Source organism: Elephantulus edwardii, unplaced genomic scaffold, assembly GCF_000299155.1.
Source record: "Elephantulus edwardii isolate Elephantulus edwardi_28Jun2011 unplaced genomic scaffold, EleEdw1.0 scaffold00229, whole genome shotgun sequence".
NCBI classification, from domain to species: Eukaryota; Metazoa; Chordata; class Mammalia; order Macroscelidea; family Macroscelididae; genus Elephantulus; species Elephantulus edwardii.
Window position 1 is genome coordinate 3,362,743 of NW_006399979.1, and position 21,243 is coordinate 3,383,985.

The window sequence follows — 21,243 nt, forward strand, 5'->3', positions numbered from 1 at the left end:
CTTGCGACTCATAGCGACCCTGTGTACAAGAGCTCTAAATGCTGTTCTATCCTGTGCCAACCTAGCCATCTCAAACGCACTTACTCCCACCGCTCCAGTCACAGAATCGATCCATCTCACCAAAGGTCTTCCTCTCCTTTGCTTCCCCTCCACTCTGCCAAACATGATGTCCCTTTCCAAGGACCAGTCCCTCCTTGCAACATGCCCAAAATATATCAGATGAAGCTTCAGAATCCTTGATTCCAGGGAACACTCTGGCTTCACCCTCTCTAGGACAAACCTGTTTGTTCTCCTAGCAGTCCATGGTATATTCAACACTCTTCTCCAGCACCAGAGCTCAAAGGTATCAATCCTCTTTCTATCAGCCCTATTCACTGTCCAACTCTCTGATGCATAGCACATAATTGCGAAGACTATAGCCCGGATCAGGCGCACCTTAGTCTCCAGCCTGACATCGTTGCTCTTCAGTACTCTTGAGAGGTCCCTCATAGCCGGCTTTCCCAATGCAGTTTGTCTCCTGATTTTCTGGCTACTGTTACCAAGAGCGTTGACTGTGGAGCCAAGTAAATTAAAACCGTTAACTATCTCAATCTCTTCACCATCCATGCTGATGCTGCCAATTGGCCCAGTGGTGTTTTCTTGATATTGAGCTGCAATCCAGATTGAAGACTGCAGTCCTTGACCTTCTGCAGCAAGTGCTTCAGGTCCTCCTCAGTTTCAGTGAGCAGGGTTGTGTCATCTGCATAACGCAGGTTGTTGATGATTCTTCCACCAATCCTCTTCATATAGCCCAGCGTCTTGGATGATCTGTTCTGCATACAGATTGAAAAGGTATGGAGACAGAATACATCCCTGACAGACCCCCTTCTTGATTTTGAACCATGTAGTGTCTCCTTGCTCTGTTCTGATGACTGCCTCCTGGTCCTAGTATAGGTCTCGCATTAGCACAATCAAATGTTCTGGGAGTCCCATTCCTCTTTAGGGTCAGCCACAGCTTGTTGTGATCCACACAGTCAAAAGCCTTTGCATAGTCAATGAAGCACAGATAGACATTCTTCTGGTATTCTTTGCTTTCTGTCAAGATCCATCTGACATTAGCTATAATATCCCTAGTACCACGACCTCTTCTAAATCCAGCCTGCACAACTGGCAGTTCTCTGTTGACATATTGTTCCAAACGTTTTTGGATAATTTTCAGCAGAATCTTGCTTGCATGTGATATCAATGATATTGTTCGATAATTTCCACACTCTGTTGGGTCACCTTTCTTTGGAATGGGAACAAATATTGATCTTTTCCAGTCAATGGGCCAGCTGGCTGTTCTCCAAATTTCTTGGCACAACTTAGCACATCCAGGCCAGCGTCTGTTGAAATATGTCAGTTGGTATGCTGTCAATTCCTGGAGCCTTGTTTCTTGCCAATTCCTTCAGAGCAATTTGAACTTCCTCTTTCATCACCATAGGCTCTTGCTCATATGTCATTTCATGAAATTCTTCTGTGTCAGCCAATTCCTTCTGATACAGTGACTCTGTGTATTACTTCCATCTTCTCTTGATACTTTCTGGATCATTTAATATACTACCAAAGTATCCTTCAGTATTGCCACCCGTGGTTTGAATTTGTTTTTCAGCTCCTTCAGCTTAAGAAACGCTGAGCGAGTTCAGCCCTTTTGATTTTCTGACTCCAGCTCTCTGCACATTTCTGTGGAATGTTTGTCTGTCAGATATTATTATATATATTTAAAGATTGAGTCAGACTGGGAAGAAGAATTGGCCATCCACTTCTGAAAAGACAGGCCTTCGAAAACCCTATGTACAGTAGAGCACACTTAGATTATTGCTAGGACTAGCAGACATGGCAATTGAGACTGAGATCTTAGGAATACAGAGAAGAAGGAACAGCTGTAAGCAGACACTAGCGATTGGAACATGGAACGTGAGAAGGGTGAATGTAGGAAAATTGGACATTGTTAAGAAAGAAATGGAACGTATAAATATTGACATACTAGGTATAGGCGAAATGAGATGGCTTGGCATGGGACATTTTACTTCAGTAGCTAAGTAAATTAAATAGTTGCACCTTTTAGTTATTTTAAATGAAATTTTAGTTATGTCAAATTGTTCGTATTTTTTGAATTTTTAAAATAATCATAAGGCAATGCTAGTGTTTTAGAGACACTGTAAAGTTTGTGAAGCAGAATTTTAAGTACCAGATCTTTTGGTTTATTTTGCTTGTTTTTCTAAATCCATTATGATACTGAAGTGACTAGAAAGTAAAAGAAGACATGAACAGATTTAGTACTTATTTGTTATTTCCACTTATGTTATTTACATTTCTAACTCTATATTATATTACCAGAGATTTTGTTAGTATATTGATGATATATTTATCTTTTCCTTGTATTTCTTTCCAAACGTGTTTCGTTTCTAACTTTTGGAATGCTAGTGCAGCTGATATGTGGATTGTTGTTTTTGGTAGTAGTAACAGAGAGAATCACTATAGATGCATCTGAGCCAAAACTCCCTGTTAATGATCAGACCAGTTTTGATTTCTTAGTGACTTTCCATCACGTTTCCAAAACTGTCAGTATTTTTAAGAGAAAGCTGCCATCTTTGCAGAGAAACTGGTGAATTTAAGCCACTGACCTTTTAGTTAACAGCCTATTGTGTCACACAGTCTTCCAACCTGGGCTCCTTACATGTATTCAAAGTATTCGAACTTTATCCTGGATTTTGAAGGTAGTATGCTTATTTTTTTAAAGTGGTTCTGTTAGATTGATCCTATAACAATATTTCTGTACATGCAATGTTTTCAGTATTTCTGTTAGAGGAAATAAGTTGCATATACAAATAGTTATAATGCCGTTTATTTACTACATATCCTAGGGTTCAGAGGATAGCTCTCATTAGATTTGAAATGGTAATGATGATGTACTGAGGCAATTAGACCTTAAAACTTTAGTAGAATCTTGACAAGTGGACATTGAGACGAGTGATTTTTTTTTTTTTGGGTCAGGGTGGAAGAGAATTTTTTCTGATGACTTTAACCAGGCAAGATTATGTCATCTGTTAAAGAATTTATTTTTACAGCAAGGCTTTAATAATGTAAATAATGAAAAACTTACTTACTATATTAAGAAAAAGAAGTGACTTTAGAGTAAAATATTGAAGTTTATTGTTTTAATGTTGATTATATTTCATGTTCTGATTGAGATTTTGAAATATATCTTACTCATTAATGTTTGCTACTATTTTTCATAGGTGGAATGTTTTTGGCTACAGGAAGCACAGATCATATTATAAGGGTTTATTTTTTTGGATCGGGTCAGCCAGAGAAAATCTCAGAATTGGAATTCCATACGGTAAGTATTAGTGAAAAGAATTAGATGAGTGTATCATATATAAACATGTGAGTTTATATTGAATATCTTCTATTTTATCTTTTTATATGTAGGACAAAGTTGACAGTATCCAGTTTTCCAACACTAGTAACAGGTAAGACATTATTTTGTTTATTACATAAATACTCATCTTTATTTACACAATAAAGTAATAAATTTGTCTATTCCATAAGAAGTAGAGATAGTTCTTATGGTCAGATTTTAGTGATTTATAGAAATCATGATCTAAATAAAAAAATTTGACCTAGGAGGGGAAGACCCTCTATGAGATGGATTGATTCGGTGACTGGGGTAATCGGGATGGGTGTGTCAGAGGCGGTGCGGTTGGCGCAGGATAGAGCAGGGTTTAGGGCTGTTGTGCATAGGGTCGCTGTGAGTCGGAAACGACTCGACGGCACATAACAACAGCATAATGAAGTAAATGCAAATCTTGTCAAACTGATTCTAATTCAGTGAACTATAATAATGTATTCCTGTACTTATTGTTTTTTAATGTTCTTATTTTAAAAGGGAGTCTGGTGGCCTAGTCTTTAGGAGTTGCACTGCTAACCAACTGACATAGTGGTGGTTTAATTCCATCAACAGCCCTGAGGGAAATATATGAGTCATTTCCTCCCATGTGGTTTACAATGTTGGAACTCTACTAGAGGGTCACATATGAGTTGGTTTTGACTCAGTCTTATTGGGTTTGGGTGGTTTTAAGTCTTAAAAAGGAAATAAAGCCATGTTTTGACATCTTGGATGGAACAAAGTAAATTCTTTGTTGTTGTTTATTGCTGTGGAGCATGACTTAAAGCGACCCCATGAACAGAAGGCCTGAAACCTTTCTATAATTATCATCATTTATCTGAGTTCCTAGAGTTTCCCAAAGCATGTGGTTTAGGAAGTGGATGCCAATCCATATTTTGGTGCCTTCGATGGAACAGACTAAATTCTTTAGTATTTGAAAAAAGCCCATTGTTTTCCTATTAGAACATAACCATTCCATTCCTAGCTCAGTTAATAGCCTTGAACCACTTTTGAATGCTGTAATTTGAGATCCAGCCAAGAAGACTAGAAATTTTGAATATAAAATTTTCAAGCCCATAAATTGTTTGAAGTTTTTAGATTTCCAGAGAATATCTGATAGAGAAATCTTTATTGTGTAAATAAAGATGACTACTATTTAGTTAAATGTTAAGATAGTAAAAGTATATTTTGATAAAGCCTGTGTGTTTGTTTTTTTTTGTTGTTGTTAATCATTTTTCTCTGATGGAGGATACTCTTAATATAGGTTTGTGAGTGGAAGTCGTGATGGTACAGCTCGGATATGGCAATTTAAACGGAGAGAGTGGAAGAGCATTTTGCTGGATATGACTACTCGCCCAGTAGGGTAAGATAATAAATGTGTAACATTTACAAGAATAGATTAAGTATGCTGTATTGCACATTAAAAACCACTCTTAACATATTAAAGCCTATATCATAATCCAAGTTAAAATTCCTTTTATGCAGTAGATTCTCATTGGACATTTTTATGAATTGTTTTTTGTCACAATTTATTTTATCAAAAGCCCAGGTGTTTTGTTAAGTTTGATGTTGTTAAAGGGATGATAATAGTATAAAAATACAGCATTTCTATTTTGCAGAAATCAGAATGTATGTTACTTCTTTGTTTTAGGCTGAAGAAATCAAGCTTAGTAACTTTTACTGAGTCATCGTTTTTTTAGTGGCCTCAGGTGGATTGAGAGCAGAGAAATTAGCAGGCATGACTGCAGTAATGGATAGTTAGCAAGGTGGAACCTTTTTTATGCATCTGTATAGTTTTATAATTGAAATACTTAAACAAGGTCATCTATTAATAAAGGTGTAGGAGAGCTAGACTCCTGAATTTCTTGACTTTGGGTAGTGACATCTGTCATCATCCTCTTTGGTTTTAACTATTCTTAATTACTATAAATATATAAATAATGCTAAAATACATTTACCTCAAGGCTTTTGTCTTATCAGTATTTTAAACGGTAATATTGTTTATTGTTGTAAAATAATGCCACTATCACTTTTAGCCAAAACATTCAAGGAGTAGAAGATAAAATTACAAAAATGAAAGTAACCATGGTAGCTTGGGATCGACATGACAACACCGTTATCACTGCAGTTAATAACATGACTCTGAAAGTTTGGAATTCTTACACTGGTCAGCTAATTCATGTCCTGATGGTAAGAAACAAAACCCTAATTTTTGTTTTTAATTTATTGACTAGACATATTCATTGAGGATTAATATCTTTTATTTTAGATAAAGACTGTCCCTTAATAGTATGAGGCTTTGCACAGTATTGGTAAAATCTTTGTCTCAGAATTACTTTATAGAACCTTGCTGGTTTTAGGTATGTTGAACTTAACAGTAATATTCTCATGTTTCACTAATTGATAGTGTAGCTCTAAATAGTAATGCATTGATTATAAATATTAATAGTGTTGCTATTACTATAGTAATATCTACTATTTAATAAAATAATAGTAATATTAATACTATTTACATATACACAAATATGAAATCACACTGCCAACTCAAAAGGCAGATGGTTTAAATCCACCAGGAGCTCTACAGGAGGTAGACAACCTCTGAAAACCTTGAAGGTACTCGGGTATGAGTCACTTGTAACCTGATGGCACATAACATTAACAACAAAAATAGTCATTCTTAAAACTTAATTATTTCATTATGCCTAGGATACCATATTGGTTTTTTTCTCTTCACATGTCTTCAAATTTCAATAATATTTCAGGGTCATGAAGATGAAGTATTTGTTCTTGAACCACACCCATTTGATCCTCGAGTTCTCTTTTCTGCTGGTCATGACGGATATCTCATAGTGTGGGATCTGGCAAGAGGAGTCAAAATTCGATCATATTTCAATATGGTAACTATAAGTTCATTTTGTAGTTTTAAAAAATGTGTAGATTTGAACTAGTTTGACCTATCACAAAGGAAATCCATTTATAAAGTGATCTGTACATTATTTTGACTGAACATTTCTACTAAAATAGATCCACTGTATAAAATAGTGCATATTACAGTGTATCTGAATTTTGTTAATAGAATTATGTTTTAAAATAGCTTTAACAGTAAACATTAAATGAGAAACTTTGCAAGGATAAAGTTACACACTAGATGTAAAATGGTTTGGAAAACCATATAAGGGATTACAATAAGTATGTCTTTTCTGCTATTATAGTCAGTCTATGGGCAGGCAATGAATTCCATTCCTATACCTAATTTTAGATAATTAATATAGGAGAATGGTTTCTTACTGTTCACATTAATGTAAGTTAGTCAGATGTTTATGTTTATACACAAAATTATGCTAAAGATAAATACCCAGAACAGTAATGTTTGCTAGACCACAAGTTTCACATGGTAGGTAGTAACAAGCCATTGTAGGGTTTGTTTAAGTAATTAGACATTTATAATCTGAAGAGTCACTGTGCTTTTTTAACTTTCCTCTGGTGAAACAATTTGATTAAAATTTAAAACTAAAACCCTTACACACACACACCCCCACTTAAGGATTTATGCCCTTGTGTGTGTGTGTGTGTCAAATGCGTTAAATGGTTGGCTACTTAATGCGGACAGAAAGTGGGGTGGAGCTCCCTGATTAAAACAAGCTTGGAAGGAGGAGTGGTATCCACTTCCATAATAGCTTGCCTCCGGTAACCCTATGAACCTGGAGAAAGGATGAAAGGCACCCAAGTGTCAAGGACTATCCTTCATAGGGTCGCTATGAGTTGCCTGCATCTCAGTGGCACTTAACAACAACAGCAACAACATATTAGTTATTTGGAATTCAGCCCTTTGACATCTATGTTTTCCTTCCTATGGTTTAATAGAACCAATGTGGTGTGGTTCCATTTAACTGTAGCTGCTATAAAAACTGCTCTTCAGATCCTGCCATTTCCATAGACTTGTACTCATGTCTCAGTGTTAACCTTTCAACAAAACGAGAAATGTACCCTTTCTTCCAGTTTGACATAATGAGATTTTTAAAAATACCGGTTACAGAAGCTATTGGTAATAAACGACAAAACAGTAACAGTAGATGTATAGTCTCAATCATTTTGCAAAAAGTTCATTTTGGAAGATAATTTTTTGTAAAATGCAATGATTTGTGACAAGTTACAGAAACTGATAATTACTCTTCGTTGTTAATTAGAATAATTACTTCTATCCAGCAAAAATAACGTATTAGTGTGGGAATTAATCTTAGTTGTCTCTATGACTATGTCATAGTGTACATGAGGTAAGACACGATTAGTCAAATTCTTATTTTTCTAGAAAATAATTATTTCAGGAACAATTGTGAACAGTGGATTGATTTCCTTTGTGATTGTGTATAAGTCAGTTACTTTTTAAAAAAAGTCCTTAAGTTTTTTTAAACTTTTTCTTCCCTTTTTCTCCTTGTAATGCTAATGTGTTCCATTTTGGAACATTTCAACATGTCTGTTGAATAAGTCATCTCTCATGTTGTCTTTTAGCTTCAAATAGTAACATACCACTAGTATCATCAATACATACATACGTAATGAGATCAAAGATCGGTGCTATATTTGTAGAATATAGAGAATATTTTCCATCATAGTAGCACAGTTTTTACCTTTCAGTTATAAAGATGTATTTTCCCTTATCAGATAAGTTAGTCACAGTGATAAAAAATAAACATTTATGTATTAAAATTTGGAACAAACATTTATAAATGAAAGTGATTTGCCCTTTGACTACTACAGATTAATGTAACTAAGAGTACTAGTACCTATATCATATTTTTTAAATAATGGTTAAGGAATTAAAATAGCATTTTAAAAATTATTTCATTTTTTTTTATTTGTGATTGGAATGGCAATTTACAAAGATTCAGTCTTTTTATTCACTCACTCACACATGTGACCTTATTACCTCCCCCCTTCATTTCCCTTCTGCATGTTGAAGATTTTTAAATGAGGATCTTTTTTCCCCGTTCTTGTCATAGATAAAGAGATAAAGGATGAAAAAAATATTAGAGGAAATAAGAAAACAAGTTTCTAATGGAATTTGATAGTATTCATTCTAAGAAAAGTACAGCATAAATTTAGGATTAGACAAGTTTCTAATAGAATTTGATAGTATTCATATTGTTTTTAATCTAAGAAAAATACAGCATAAAATTAGAAGGATAAGATAAAAACATTATTTCTTTAGGAACCAATCTTAAAGAGTCTTTATTACATTTAATAACTTCAGAAATATATCTGTCTACATTATCTCATTTAATTCTTTGGGAAATCAAGTATAATAATAGGATTTTTTTTTTTTTTTAATTATTCCTGGTTTTATGAATTAACAAATGGTGTATTGAAGAAAAGAAATGTTTTGCCATGGCTTACTCAGGTCCTCTAACTATTACAAAGACACATGGAGTCTAAACTTCTTTGTGGGTTTTTAATGTTTGTAGCACAAGATCTGATTCTTTGAACATTGTTGTCAATGTCAGTATAACTAATTTCCATCTATACAGTCAGTGATATGTCCGGGGTCGATGTTTTTGTAGTGTAGCAGTGTTATTGTAGTGTAATGAATGAGCTTTCAGTGGATCTTCCTTTACCTTGATATTTTTCAACTTCCTTAATTTTATGAAATATCTGTGGTCCCTACTCCTTTTTTGCCCTTTCCTCCTTTAATTTCATTGCTTATTATAGTTGATTGTGAAATTTATTATAAAATAAAATTAAATTTTAGAATATAAAATAAAATTTAAAACGGGCAAATTGGAGCTAAAATATCTATTTTATAAATATATTAAAATGCTATTTAGAATAAAAATAAGAAAATCAAGAAAAACAACTTGAGTGATGACTACAAGTTTGTTTTTATTGTCTACTGTCATTGTTGTGCTTAGACTGCAACTATAGCTCTTTGTATGTATATAATTAACAATTTTGAGTTATGAATGTAACTGAATTCAGTCCTTGTTAAATTGTACATGTAATCACTAGTTCAGTTTATTAAATTCTTTTTTGGGACCATGTAAACAGTTTTGCCATAATATCTTGGAATATTTAAGAATATATAATTCTGTCAGAATTATGGAATGATTAGACCAGACGTAGTAAAGGTTTCATAAAGTATTTTTTAAATCAAGTAATATTTTATTTGAATTTTCAATTTAACGCTTATATCACAGGTAAATGAATTCACAATACATTAAACAGGAAATAAAGAGTACAATTTTAAAAGAAGAAACACTTCAAACGTAATGTTTAGGAAGTGTTACTTTAATATTTGTCTTTTGATATTAAGTGAATTTCTTACTTGAGGATGAAAACTTCTTTGGAAAAAATAATGGAAATTCAAGAACTTCCAGAAATCCAAGAATTTATAAAATACCTTTTTTAAAATTAGAATTTTATTGTACCTTGCTTATCTCCTTACTTGAAAAAAATTGTCGTTAAAATAGCATTAAGAATATAATTTCTAAATGCTCATATTATGTAAAGAAGAATTCAGTTTCTAGTAACTGATTATATGTTGCATAATTAGTATTTTAGTTTTATTTCTGATTTACAACATTGAGATAAGTATCTTCTCCCCTTTTTAGCATCACACTTTTAAAAATATCTTTATATTTAAAATTGTATTACACACTGTGATCGGCTAGTGGTATGGAGATTAGCAGCTATGTGGGAGAAAGATAGGCAGTCTTCTCCTCTGTAGTTTAAAGTCCCTGAAAACTTGCTTGAGGATCAACAAGTCAGTTCTGACTTAATGGCAGTAAGTTAAACGAGTGAAGTTCATTAACATTTTTGTTGTTGTTTTTACACTAAATGGTATCACACCTTGCGGGTGGCATTGTCCACAGAAAGTGATAGGCTTATTGTTCCATGTTTTTAACAATAGTATCTTCCTAATACAAAAGTTAAGAAAATAATAAAAGAAACTGGGATGTAGACACTGAGTTTGATAAGTGAGATGGTATTTAAAAGGAGCTAATATAAATCATGGCATGGAGTAGAGGATACATGTTCCTTGAGTTCTTACTCTCCACTATCACTAAATACACATTCCTTTTTTTTTTGAGCTTCATATTAAACTTGTTTTATTCAGGTTTGATTTTAACAAATGTGTCGGGGAGAAGGCCCACAGGAAAGGGTGAAGCCCATGGGGGCAGGGCCCTCCCAGATGCCTGAGGAGGGGCCAGGTCCCCTCCCCTCTCCTCCTCTTCCCTCCCCCTCTCAAGGGGTTTAGGGAGAGATATAGGCAGGGGAGGGGGCTGGTCCCCAGTCTGAGGGCTGGTTCGGGCAGAAGAGGACCAGATCAGGGATAAATGGGGAAGGGTAGAGTACCATTTGCCAGAATCCATAGCGTTCTGATTCCAGATTGAATTAAAAAACAAAGTAAACCACAAGCAGCACCCTTCCCATCTCTCCCACCAGGGCTGTAGTGTGAGGGGAGAAGAGGAGGGTAGCTTCACCAATGCCATTGCTTGCTCCTGGCCGAGAGTGGGTGAAGGGCAGGGGTCCCCAAAAGACTAGGGAGAGAAACCAAAATAAAACATCAGCTAAATCGTGTAGGAGGAATCCAGCCAAGACCTGGGCCACACCCAGGCCAGGATGGGGGAGGGGGGCCTCTGCAGGCTCCAGGACCACTGCTGCCACTGCCGCCACCAAGGGGAGTCAGTTATTTTGCCATGGCCTTGATTGCAACAGCGGCCTCCTCTGTCATAGCAGACAGCACTGTGATCAGGATCTCTTCTCCACAGTCATACTTCTGCTCAGTCTCCTTGCCGAGGTCTCCCTCAGGCAGACGAAGGTCCTCTCGACCTCCCCACTGTCTTGGAGCAGTGATAGGTACCTATCTTGAGTGCCAATCAGCTGGAACTCATTCCTTTTAATGTTGAGGACATCCATATGAGTGGAGGGGCAGATATCTTCATAATGCTTCCCAGTAAAGATGTCAATACCAACCAGGTGGACCTTGGCATGGCCATGCTTGCCAGTCTTGGAAGTAGACATCTCAACGATCTTACATGGTCGGCCTTTGAGCACCACAAAGCCATTCTTACGTAATGCTGAGCACTGCACTGGGAAGGTGGCAGAGGCCCCTGCATCTCCTGTCTCGAAGTCCAAATCATCTGCCATTTTAAGAGGCTTCGATTCGTGGTCGCAAGGCGCCCGGTGCTCAGTGGCCCAGGTGCGCTCACCCTGGTGGGCCGATGCAGCCCGCAGCCCTGGCCCCGGAGTGGCCGGCTGGCCTAAATACACATTCTTAAATACTTAATGAAAATGAAAACAAAAAGTGTTCATTGGAAAATCATAGTATATTGTAGATGAAGTCTTCTGAGTTTATTTTTTTTTTAATGTATCAGGTACAAAAGAGTATTACAAAGAAGTTTATGAACATATAACGTTGTGTGTGTGATTATTTTTTAAACCTAAATTCCAAACTCTAAGCTCTCCTTACCTATTTTTAGAAACTTTTCTGGTTTATATTCATGTTACAAATTCATTATTCTTATGTAGCTTTAGTATTCAGAACAAAAGTAGAGTATGTCTCTTTTATTTAATGTTGGCTTTAAAAAAATACTACAAACTAGCTTGATTATATCTTTGCCAACTCATAGATTTTTTATTTTTGGTAATGACAGAGGTAAATTTTAATTAAATTTATTTTGGTGAATGTTTTCTAAACTCTTAAAGACAGGTAAGTTTTCTCTATATTTAACTGAAAATAGGCGCAAACTGTGAAACTAAAGGCGTTTTTTTATTCTTATTTTCTGAAATATGTTTATGTTTACTATAACCTTAAATGTTTCTTAGTACAGAATTGTTTTATAACCTCTACCCCTAAAGTATCATAGTACAACGCAGTTTGTTTCTATAAATGTAGCTAAATATTAATTTGAAGACATTTTCCAATTTCTAAGTTTTAAATCTTGAATATTAGAGAGTAAAATACATTTGGAGTGGAATTTACTGATTCTATTAGTAATTGTCTTCATGTGTCTGGCGCTTTTGCTCTATCTCTCAATATCTCCTTGTTTTGTTTTCTGTCTAGCTATAGCTTTGTCTGGCTCTCTGATTCTGTATTTCTCATATGTTATTCATAGTTAGAGTATGTTGCCTATGTCTGCTTTTAATTGAATAGTACTATATGTCTCTAGTTAGTAAGATGTTTTTGCAAAATTGATTTTTGTTTCAGTTTTGTTATTATGGGTAAATCTAAGTAAATTTATTTTATTAGGTTTTTTTAATATTTTTAAATTGTTCTCTAACCTTTTATTTTTTTTACCTGAGAAGATTTTTTAAATGCTCCAGTGTCCACTAATCCAGAATATATTTCTCCTTGCAACATTCCAAACAAGCAGAGGCCTCCAATCACCATTCAGAATTTTTGCACATGCATACTTCTGGCTTTAATGTTCTCAGTGTGACTGCTAATTTAGTTATATTCATAACTGTATGTGTCTGGAGAAAGGAACAGAACTGTAAAATGCCCCTTGATCACCTATTAAGATAATGTCACATATCTAGATTTTGTATATTCAAAGGGCTTTTAGTCCCTGGCTTAACTTCCAGGGTAACTTCTGTAAGGAATTAGAACCTTGACTTAACTGAGAGAGTAAGGAATTAACATTTATTATTATGATTAGAAAACTTCACTTTTATTTTGTTTCTCGTTCACATTCCTGTGGTTAGATCCAACTCTTTCTCATTTATATTTGAGTATCAGAGAAACATCTTAAGATTTTTTGCAGTGAGTTCAAGTTTTGTCTTAATAGCTTGTCATACAATATTGTATTTATAGCAGTTTTCTGACATGCTTCATTTCCTTTTGTTACTCAGATATTTGAGGTTTGCTATTTCAAAGGATACAAAATTATCTAGAATGAAACTGCATCTTTAAAGACTTTGTGATCAGCAGATATTTTACTGCTTGTTTTGATAGAGGACTACAAGGAAGATTAAGATATAATCCTTTCCAATAATTGTCTTTACTGTTACCTTGGGAACCTTGCAAATAGAAATATTGATAAACTTACAGATAAAGTATCTAGTGATTGAAAATAGTTAAGAGTTCTAAGCATGAGTTCACTTCAGAGTGTTTGAGCAGAAAAGTTTAGGATGAATTGTGACGTTTATTTGGAAGAAATTTTAGAAATAGTGGGAACCAAGAAATAAGGTAGATTGTAATCAGTGTCACTGATTCTTGGAGTGATAAACTACAGGATAGACTCAACAACTGAGACAAATAGCTGCTGGTGATACCATTGTTGCTGTAAAACAGTAGAAATCATAATGAAAAATTACAGAAGTAGATAGGAAATCTATAATGTAAAAAAAAGAAGTTCTTAGGGCTTGATGGCTTCCTCACTGGATCTAGTATTGGAACTGGAGAGTGGTGGGAAAATTTTAATAAAGTGTTTCCAGAATGTACAATCTAGATGATTACAATATTTGATAGTGGAATTATAAAAGACGTGTACTTCAAGTTGGAACTTACTTATAGCTGACCCTTTTGCAGATTTTCTTTGACAGTAAAACTCCAGGGAAGAGGTTGCCCATCCTTCTCTGATGGAGCAGCTGTTGGATTAGAACCATGTACCTTTGGGATTGCAGTGCAGCTTCTTACCCTTAGGCCAGTAGGGCTCCTTTATGTAGCTTATAAAAGATGTAGTAAGAACATATTTCCAGTTCATTTTTATTAATATCTATTGTGAGATAGTATTAGATATCCTATGTGAAAATAGCTAGTACTTGAGGTTAGAAGACTTAATAGAAAAAAGTCTTAATCTCTTCCATGTAGACTGATCTTTACCTCTTCCTAAAGATGGGGAGAATGTAAAGATAAACTTTGGGAAGAATTCCTGTTAAGCGGACTAGACAAGGAACTGTTATCTCTAAAGAATATATTGGGAATGGATCAAATGAATAACAACAGGTCAGAGTGTCTGGTGGAGTAGGATGAAATTTTGGGAGACTCTGTTGGTGAGTTTTGCTTTGGGATAGCAGAATGATGCAGTGATACCACCATAAATTTAGGAATTCTTAATGTTAGCAGACATACTCAATAATCTAAAGTAATTTGATAATACCTATACAATTTGAATATGGGTATCTTAATATATTCTAAAAATGCGTATAACTGTCCTTTCTTTAGAATCAATTAAATGTTCTTCACCCAATGTTAGTAGATTCTAATCTAAATATCATACAGGAGGAAGGAGATTCAGGTAGTCATTTTTAACCCAATTGTATTTTATTTCCCTCGTAATATTTGAGCCTATCTTATTGTTGTTGTTGTTATGTGCCGTCGAGTTGTTTGCGACTCATAGCGACCCTATGCACAACAGCCCTAAACCCTGCTCTATCCTGCGCCAACTGCACCGCCTCTGACACACCCACCGATTACCCCAGTCACTGAATCAATCCATCTCATAGAGGGTCTTCCCCTCCTGCGCTTTCCCTCCACCCTCCCAAGCATGATGTCCCTCTCCAAGGAACTGTCCCTCCTGGCAACATGTCCAAAGTATGTCAGACGAAGCCCCAGAATCCTTGCCTCCAAGGAGCAGCTTGGTTTAATCCTCTCCAAGATGAATCTGTTTGTTTTCCTTGCAGTCCATGGTACATTCAGTACTCTTCTCCAGCACCACAGCTCAAAGGCATCAACTCTCCTTCTGTCCTCCCTAGTCATTGTCCAGCTCTCTGATGCATAACAAGCGATTGCAAAGACCATGGCCTGTATCAGGCGCACCTTAGTCTCCAGAGAGACACCGGTGCTCCTGAGTACTTTAGAGAGGTCCCTAACAGCAGACTTTCCCATCGCGATACACTTTTTGATTTCCTGACTGCTGGTGCCAAAGGTGTTGACTGTGGGGCCGAGCAAACTGAAGCTGTGAACAATCTCAGTCTCTTCACCATCCATCCTGATGCTGCCAATTGGTCCAGTGGTGAGAATCTTTGTCTTCTTGACATTGAGCCTCAGTCCATACTGAAGGCTGCAGTCCTTGACCCTCCGCAGCAAGTGCATCAGGTCCTCCTCAGTTTCAGCAAGCAGGGTTGTGTCATCTGCATAACGCAGATTGTTAATAGATCTTCCACCAATCCTGATGCCACAATTCTCCTCATAGAGCCCAGCCTCTTGGATAATCTGCTCTGCATACATGTTGAAAAGGTATGGAGACAGGATGCATCCCTGGCGTACACCCTTCCCAATTTTGAACCATGCAGTGTTACCCTGCTCTGTTCTGACTACTGCCTAGAGACTTTAAAAAGATTTTTAGTTTTAGTTTCTGGAACGTTTTTTAGGAAAGATGATCCCTTATAATAAAGAAGTATTATTTATACAATATTACAGGATCAAAACAATTTTAAGAGGCTAATTTTTGTATGTCAGTTTTTCAGGGCCTGATTATAGGGTTCTCTTCCTCTCATTCACCTGTTAGGATTATTGAGATTCCATAGTCTTTACGTCTACAAGCCAGTGTTTTTAATGTCCCTCTTTCTAGGTTTGTTAGTTCCTACAGTAACACCACAGAGTAGGATTTAGAATTGTGTAGACCTCTAGTGATTGATTAAATTATCCAGAGTGATTAGGTGACTTACTTAGGGTTCTCTTAGGTCTTTGGCTTTGTTCCTTTTCTCCCTTAGTTACTTATCCTGGCATTCTAAAAGACGTAAAAGTTTTTTAGAGTTGCTAGACTTGATAAAAATACATACTATATTCATTAAACAACCATTATACCACCATCAAAACCCTTTTTATACTAAATATTTAAAGTTAATTATAAATCATAAAATTCCTAATAAAATTATATTAGTCATGTTTTGATAATATGTCTAGTATTCTTTAGTTAGTATGACAATCGTTTAAGAAATTCTTAGTGTTTTAATTTGTCCTGCCTTCTCATCTTTTGCTTATTGTTGTTGATGTGTACCATTTAGTCAGAACCGACCCATAGCTCACCTACCATCAGGTTTTCAGAGGCAGTAGATAGCACAAGAGGAGATTGAGAGATTACCCAACTTTCTCCTGTGGAGCAATTGATGGTTTCATATCTTGTACTTTTTATTTGACAATATGATTATTTACCCTTTAACTTAAAAAGTAATATTCTTTATTATTGGTTTTCTAATTTTTTTCTCTTATTCTTGAAATTTATTCATAACTTTTACCTAATGAATTATCTCAGATATACCTTACTATATTTTAATATATATGTATTTTATTATATGATTCAAATGCATTTACCCCAGTGATGAACTTTTAGTAGGGTAACAAATGCTTTTTAGTCTTGTTTGCCAGTTTATTTCTCCTAGGAGACATTTTAAGTGTCCAGTGCCATTTACTTATGTTGCTGTTTTTAAAATAACGCTGCTGTAACAACAACAAAAAACCCCCAAACAAACCAGTTTAGATACTACACATAAAATGTATATCCAGGGGAATGGTATTGGCAAACAAATGTAAAAGGCATAAGTTTGTTTAAAAATAGGACATTTTACAAGTATATTTGTTAGAGGAAATACTGATCTAAAATTTCCTTGTTTTGAAAATACTGTATTTCTGTTCTGTCATTTTCTGTAAAGTACTATATACAAAGTATCATGACCAATATGTAATAATAAAATTTATGTTGACTCATTATCTTGTTTAATAGATTTGATTTTGTGATAAGCACATTTGACATTAGATATAAAGTATTCCTTTGATTTGTAAGAATGAGCTGTAACAATTTCCAGTTAAATATTTTTATATATATGTATATGTATATATATATATGTATTTTTTTTTTAAATGGTACCTCCACTATTAAAGTTTTCTTTTAAGAATTATCACTTGTAATACTTCAGTCTTGGTAAAAATCTGCTTCAGGGAGAGATGCGTAACTCGGTTTGGTTTTTATGCATTGTTTATAACTCAGAAGAATAACCAAGATATTTTTAGTTCTATAGGAAAAATAAAGGAAGCTCTTTATTGTAGTTCATATGGAGCTATACTCTTAATCCAGTAGTGGTACCTCTCTTGAATTTCACATCCTTGGCAAATTTCAAATTCTTGGTAGACAGGTTAACAGTCTTTTACCATTCAGTTTACAGCCTTCAGAAACCTGCTGTATGGTCAACGATGAGTCAATCTGATTCAACAGCAGAAAGTTCAAGAGTTGAGGGAAAATAAAGTATTTCCTCACTTGTTAATCCCTGAATAATTTAGCTTCATTTTGTATCATTTTATTTCAGAAATCATAAGATCAGTGTAGTATTTTATTCCTAAAGCTAATGTTAACTTTTTCATTCATGATTAAAGCAGATTCTATTAATACTTTCTTCAATGACCTACTAATCTAAATAAATGTCACTATTTCATTTGACTGTATGGATCATAACAAACTGTGGCTGACTCTGAGAAGAATGGGAATCCCAGAACACTTGATCGTTCTAATGCGAAACTTATACTTGGACCAGGAGGAAGTCCAGGAGCAAGGGAACACTGCATGGTTCAAAATCGGGAAGGGCGTACGCCAGGGATGCATCCTATCTCCATACCTTTTCAACCTATATACAGAACAGATTATCCGGGAGGCTGGGGTCTATGAGGAGAAATGTGGGGTCAAGATTGGTGGATGATTTATCAACAATCTGCGTTATGCAGATGACACAACCCTGCTTGCTGAAACTGAAGAGGACCTGAAGCACCTGCTGCAGAGGGTCAAGGACTGCAGCCTCCAATATGGATTGAGGCTCAATGTCAAGAAGACAAAGATTCTCACCACTGGACCAATTGGCAGCATCAGGATGGATGGTAAAGAGATTGAGAGTGTTCACAGCTTTAGTCTGCTTGGCTCCACAGTCAACAGTCTTTGCACCAGCAGCCAGGAAATTAAAAGGCGCATTGCCATGGGAAAGTCTGCTGTTAGGGACCTCTCCAAAGTACTGGAGAGCATTGGTGTCTTTCTGGAGACTACGGTGCATCTGATACAGGCCATGGTCTTTGCAATCACTTGTTATGCATCAGAGAGTTGGACAATGACCAGGGAGGATAGAAGGAGAATTGATGCCTTTGAGCTGTGGTGCTGGAGAAGAGTATTGAGAATACCATGGACTGCTCGGAAAACAAACAGATTCGTCCTGGAAAGGGTTAAACCCGGTGGCTCCTTGGAGGCAAGGATTCTGAGGCTCCATCTAACATACTTTGGACATGCTGTGAGGAGAGACCGGTCCTTGAAGGAAGTACATCATGCTTGGGAGGGTGGAGGGACAGCGCAGGAGGGGAAGGCCCTCTGTGAGGTGGATTGATGCATGACTGGGATGGGAGTGTTGTCAGAGACAGTGCGAATGGCACAGGACAGCAGAGTTTAGGGCTGTTGTACATAGGGTCGCTATGAGTTGCAGGCGACTCGATGGCACATAACAACAACATTCCTCTCTTTAAGATCATTGAAATGTAAAGGTCACTTTGGAATTCATACCTATTCCTTCCATCAAGAAAATTAGTATTATCCTATTATAGTCTCAGTCAACTATATTCCATAGAATATACAGTGATCTTAATAATGAAGAGCGGTGTTGGCTTTGTAAATTCGGTGCTAGTTTCTCGTCAAGATCTAAATGATAGTGTGGAGAAAATTGGTAGATAGTGTTGTGTGTTGTCTAGTTGAAACCGACTCAGCTGTCTATCGTGGGTTTTCAGAAGCAGTAGATTGCAAGAGAGGAAAGGCCCATGTTCCTTCCACAGAGTAGATTGCATATTCAAACCTATGCCTTTGGAATTGTAGCGCTGCTTCTTACTGATTCATTAGCATACCACAACTCAAAAAAACTGTCGTCAAGTTTGACTTACATAATGAATACTATGCTTATAGATATCTGCCAAAGTTCTGTTGGCATTGCTGAGTTGAAGTTTATTCAGACCTCTTACTTTGATTTCCTGTCTACCCAGAATTTTACTACTGTTAATGGTCCTAGCAGCATTTGTTAGTTTATAAAATAGGTGGTATTTTTGTTTTCTGCTTTGAACTGAGATAAGTAAATATAAGCACAGATAGTCAAAGTCAGTATCAATTCTTTGATATTTTTTTGTAAAGATTTATTTAAGGAAAACTTGATTCATTTGCTTATTTAAAGTAGCTTACTGGTTTTATTTTGAGAATAATATCAAGACTTGAATCCTGACATTTCTACTTCTACTCTTCCATATTTGATAAATAATAAATTATGAGACTACTAGTTTTCTTTAGAAAATCTGAAAGGAATTCCAGTTCTATTTTATTTTTAAATAGTTTTAAAATAGGCTTGAAATTATTGACTACCTTCTGGTTTCTTGTTATCCTCCACCTTCCTTTACCACCAACTAATAATCTTGGTTTTGCATTAAATATTTTTTCTTGCTTTTGTGATAACTATTTGACCTTAGATAGTGTTCTAAGGAAATCTATTTGTTTTTCATAGTTATCATGATTAGAGAACTTAAAAAGCACCAGTATACGAGTCTACTTTTTATAAGCCAAAGGAAAACACTGGTTTTCTTTTTGAGGCAGCTTCATTTGTGGTTTTAATTAAGGAAAATTCATTAAGAGTCATATTTCTCTTTTGGCTAGAATAGAAATCTTCCTTATTGATTGAGCTTTTCTTCTAAATTTTAACTTTATTTTTGTATTTAATGTACTTTATTTTCAGCATTTTTAATACTAAATAAAATTACAACTTTTCTATTTCAAAGCATTTCTTGGAATATTGCTAATAAAAGTAAATTTGTTCTAGATCAGTGGATACCGGAACAGAGAGGAGATATTTCTTACCTGATAATGTGTATGTGTTCCGATTCTGCTAATCCAGAAATCCAGTCTCTTTTGTTAAAAGTCACCCTTAGTTGTTATTTGTTAGGGAGTTAACTCCCTATTTTAGTTGTTTCCTGAAATTCAGTCCCTAGATGTGGTTTAGATAGGGTAGATTTTTACCTCTTACAGAAACACTACTAAAGAAGGTTTCAACTGGAACATAGTCTGAAGAAGCACTGAGAGCAAAAAAATTCAGAGTGGTGATTGGCCACCTCTGTTTGATTGACAGGTTGCAGGGAGAAACCCATTCGTTCTGGATTAATGGAACTGGAAAACAGAAAACAATTATCAGGTAAAAAAAAATTACCTTTTTTTTTTTTTAACCTTTAAAATTCATCATTTAAAAGATGAGTCAGGCCACTAGGGAATTTATTACCAAAAAAATTTTAATGTCTTCTGAGCTGCTTCTGAGTGATCTCTGGCTGCTACTTCCAAGAAATATAAAAAACAAAAAGAAAAATCGGTACCATTGCTGAATGTTTTAAGATTAAGCCTTTTCAGAAAAAGTAGTATTTAGATGGACCTAGGTAGAACATTAAGCAAAATTCTGTTTTTAAATCTGGGTTAAACAGGTGCAGAATTCTATGGGTGGGGGAGAATTGTTGTTACTAATGTTTTCCTGCATTTTGTATGGGCTATGGATAACTTAAGTATTTTGTCTTTCAAGGTAATTAATCTTAAAATTTTTATGAATATTCACAAATAAAAATACCATATTGTAATTACTGCACTTAATCTCCACGTAGTAACTAGTGACTCGTTCTTAATATGTTAATGGCAACTTTTGATTATTGATTAAATATATTTCAGATTGAAGGCCAAGGACATGGTGCAGTATTTGACTGCAAATGCTCTCCTGATGGCCAGCATTTTGCATGTACAGACTCTCATGGACATCTCTTAATATTTGGCTTTGGCTCCAGTAGCAAATATGATAAGGTAGGGTGTAATAAATATGAATTTTTTTTTTATTTGTTTAGTTTTAATTCCATA

The 21,243-nt window shown here is 35.3% G+C and overlaps 1 protein-coding gene and 1 pseudogene across 1 annotated transcript in view; one reads left to right on the forward strand and one right to left on the reverse strand.

Annotated features, from left to right (window-relative positions):
• The window catches only part of PHIP (pleckstrin homology domain interacting protein), a 184,240-nt gene that overhangs the window by 74,407 nt on the left and 88,590 nt on the right, over positions 1–21,243 (forward strand). Inside the window, exons 10-15 of the mRNA XM_006898438.1 lie at positions 3,261–3,361; positions 3,454–3,494; positions 4,674–4,772; positions 5,446–5,599; positions 6,172–6,306; positions 21,061–21,189. Of these exons, the coding sequence (XP_006898500.1) occupies positions 3,261–3,361; positions 3,454–3,494; positions 4,674–4,772; positions 5,446–5,599; positions 6,172–6,306; positions 21,061–21,189 (659 nt within the window). The remainder of the gene's footprint in view (positions 1–3,260; positions 3,362–3,453; positions 3,495–4,673; positions 4,773–5,445; positions 5,600–6,171; positions 6,307–21,060; positions 21,190–21,243) is intronic.
• LOC102866154 lies at positions 11,094–11,566 on the reverse strand (annotated as a pseudogene).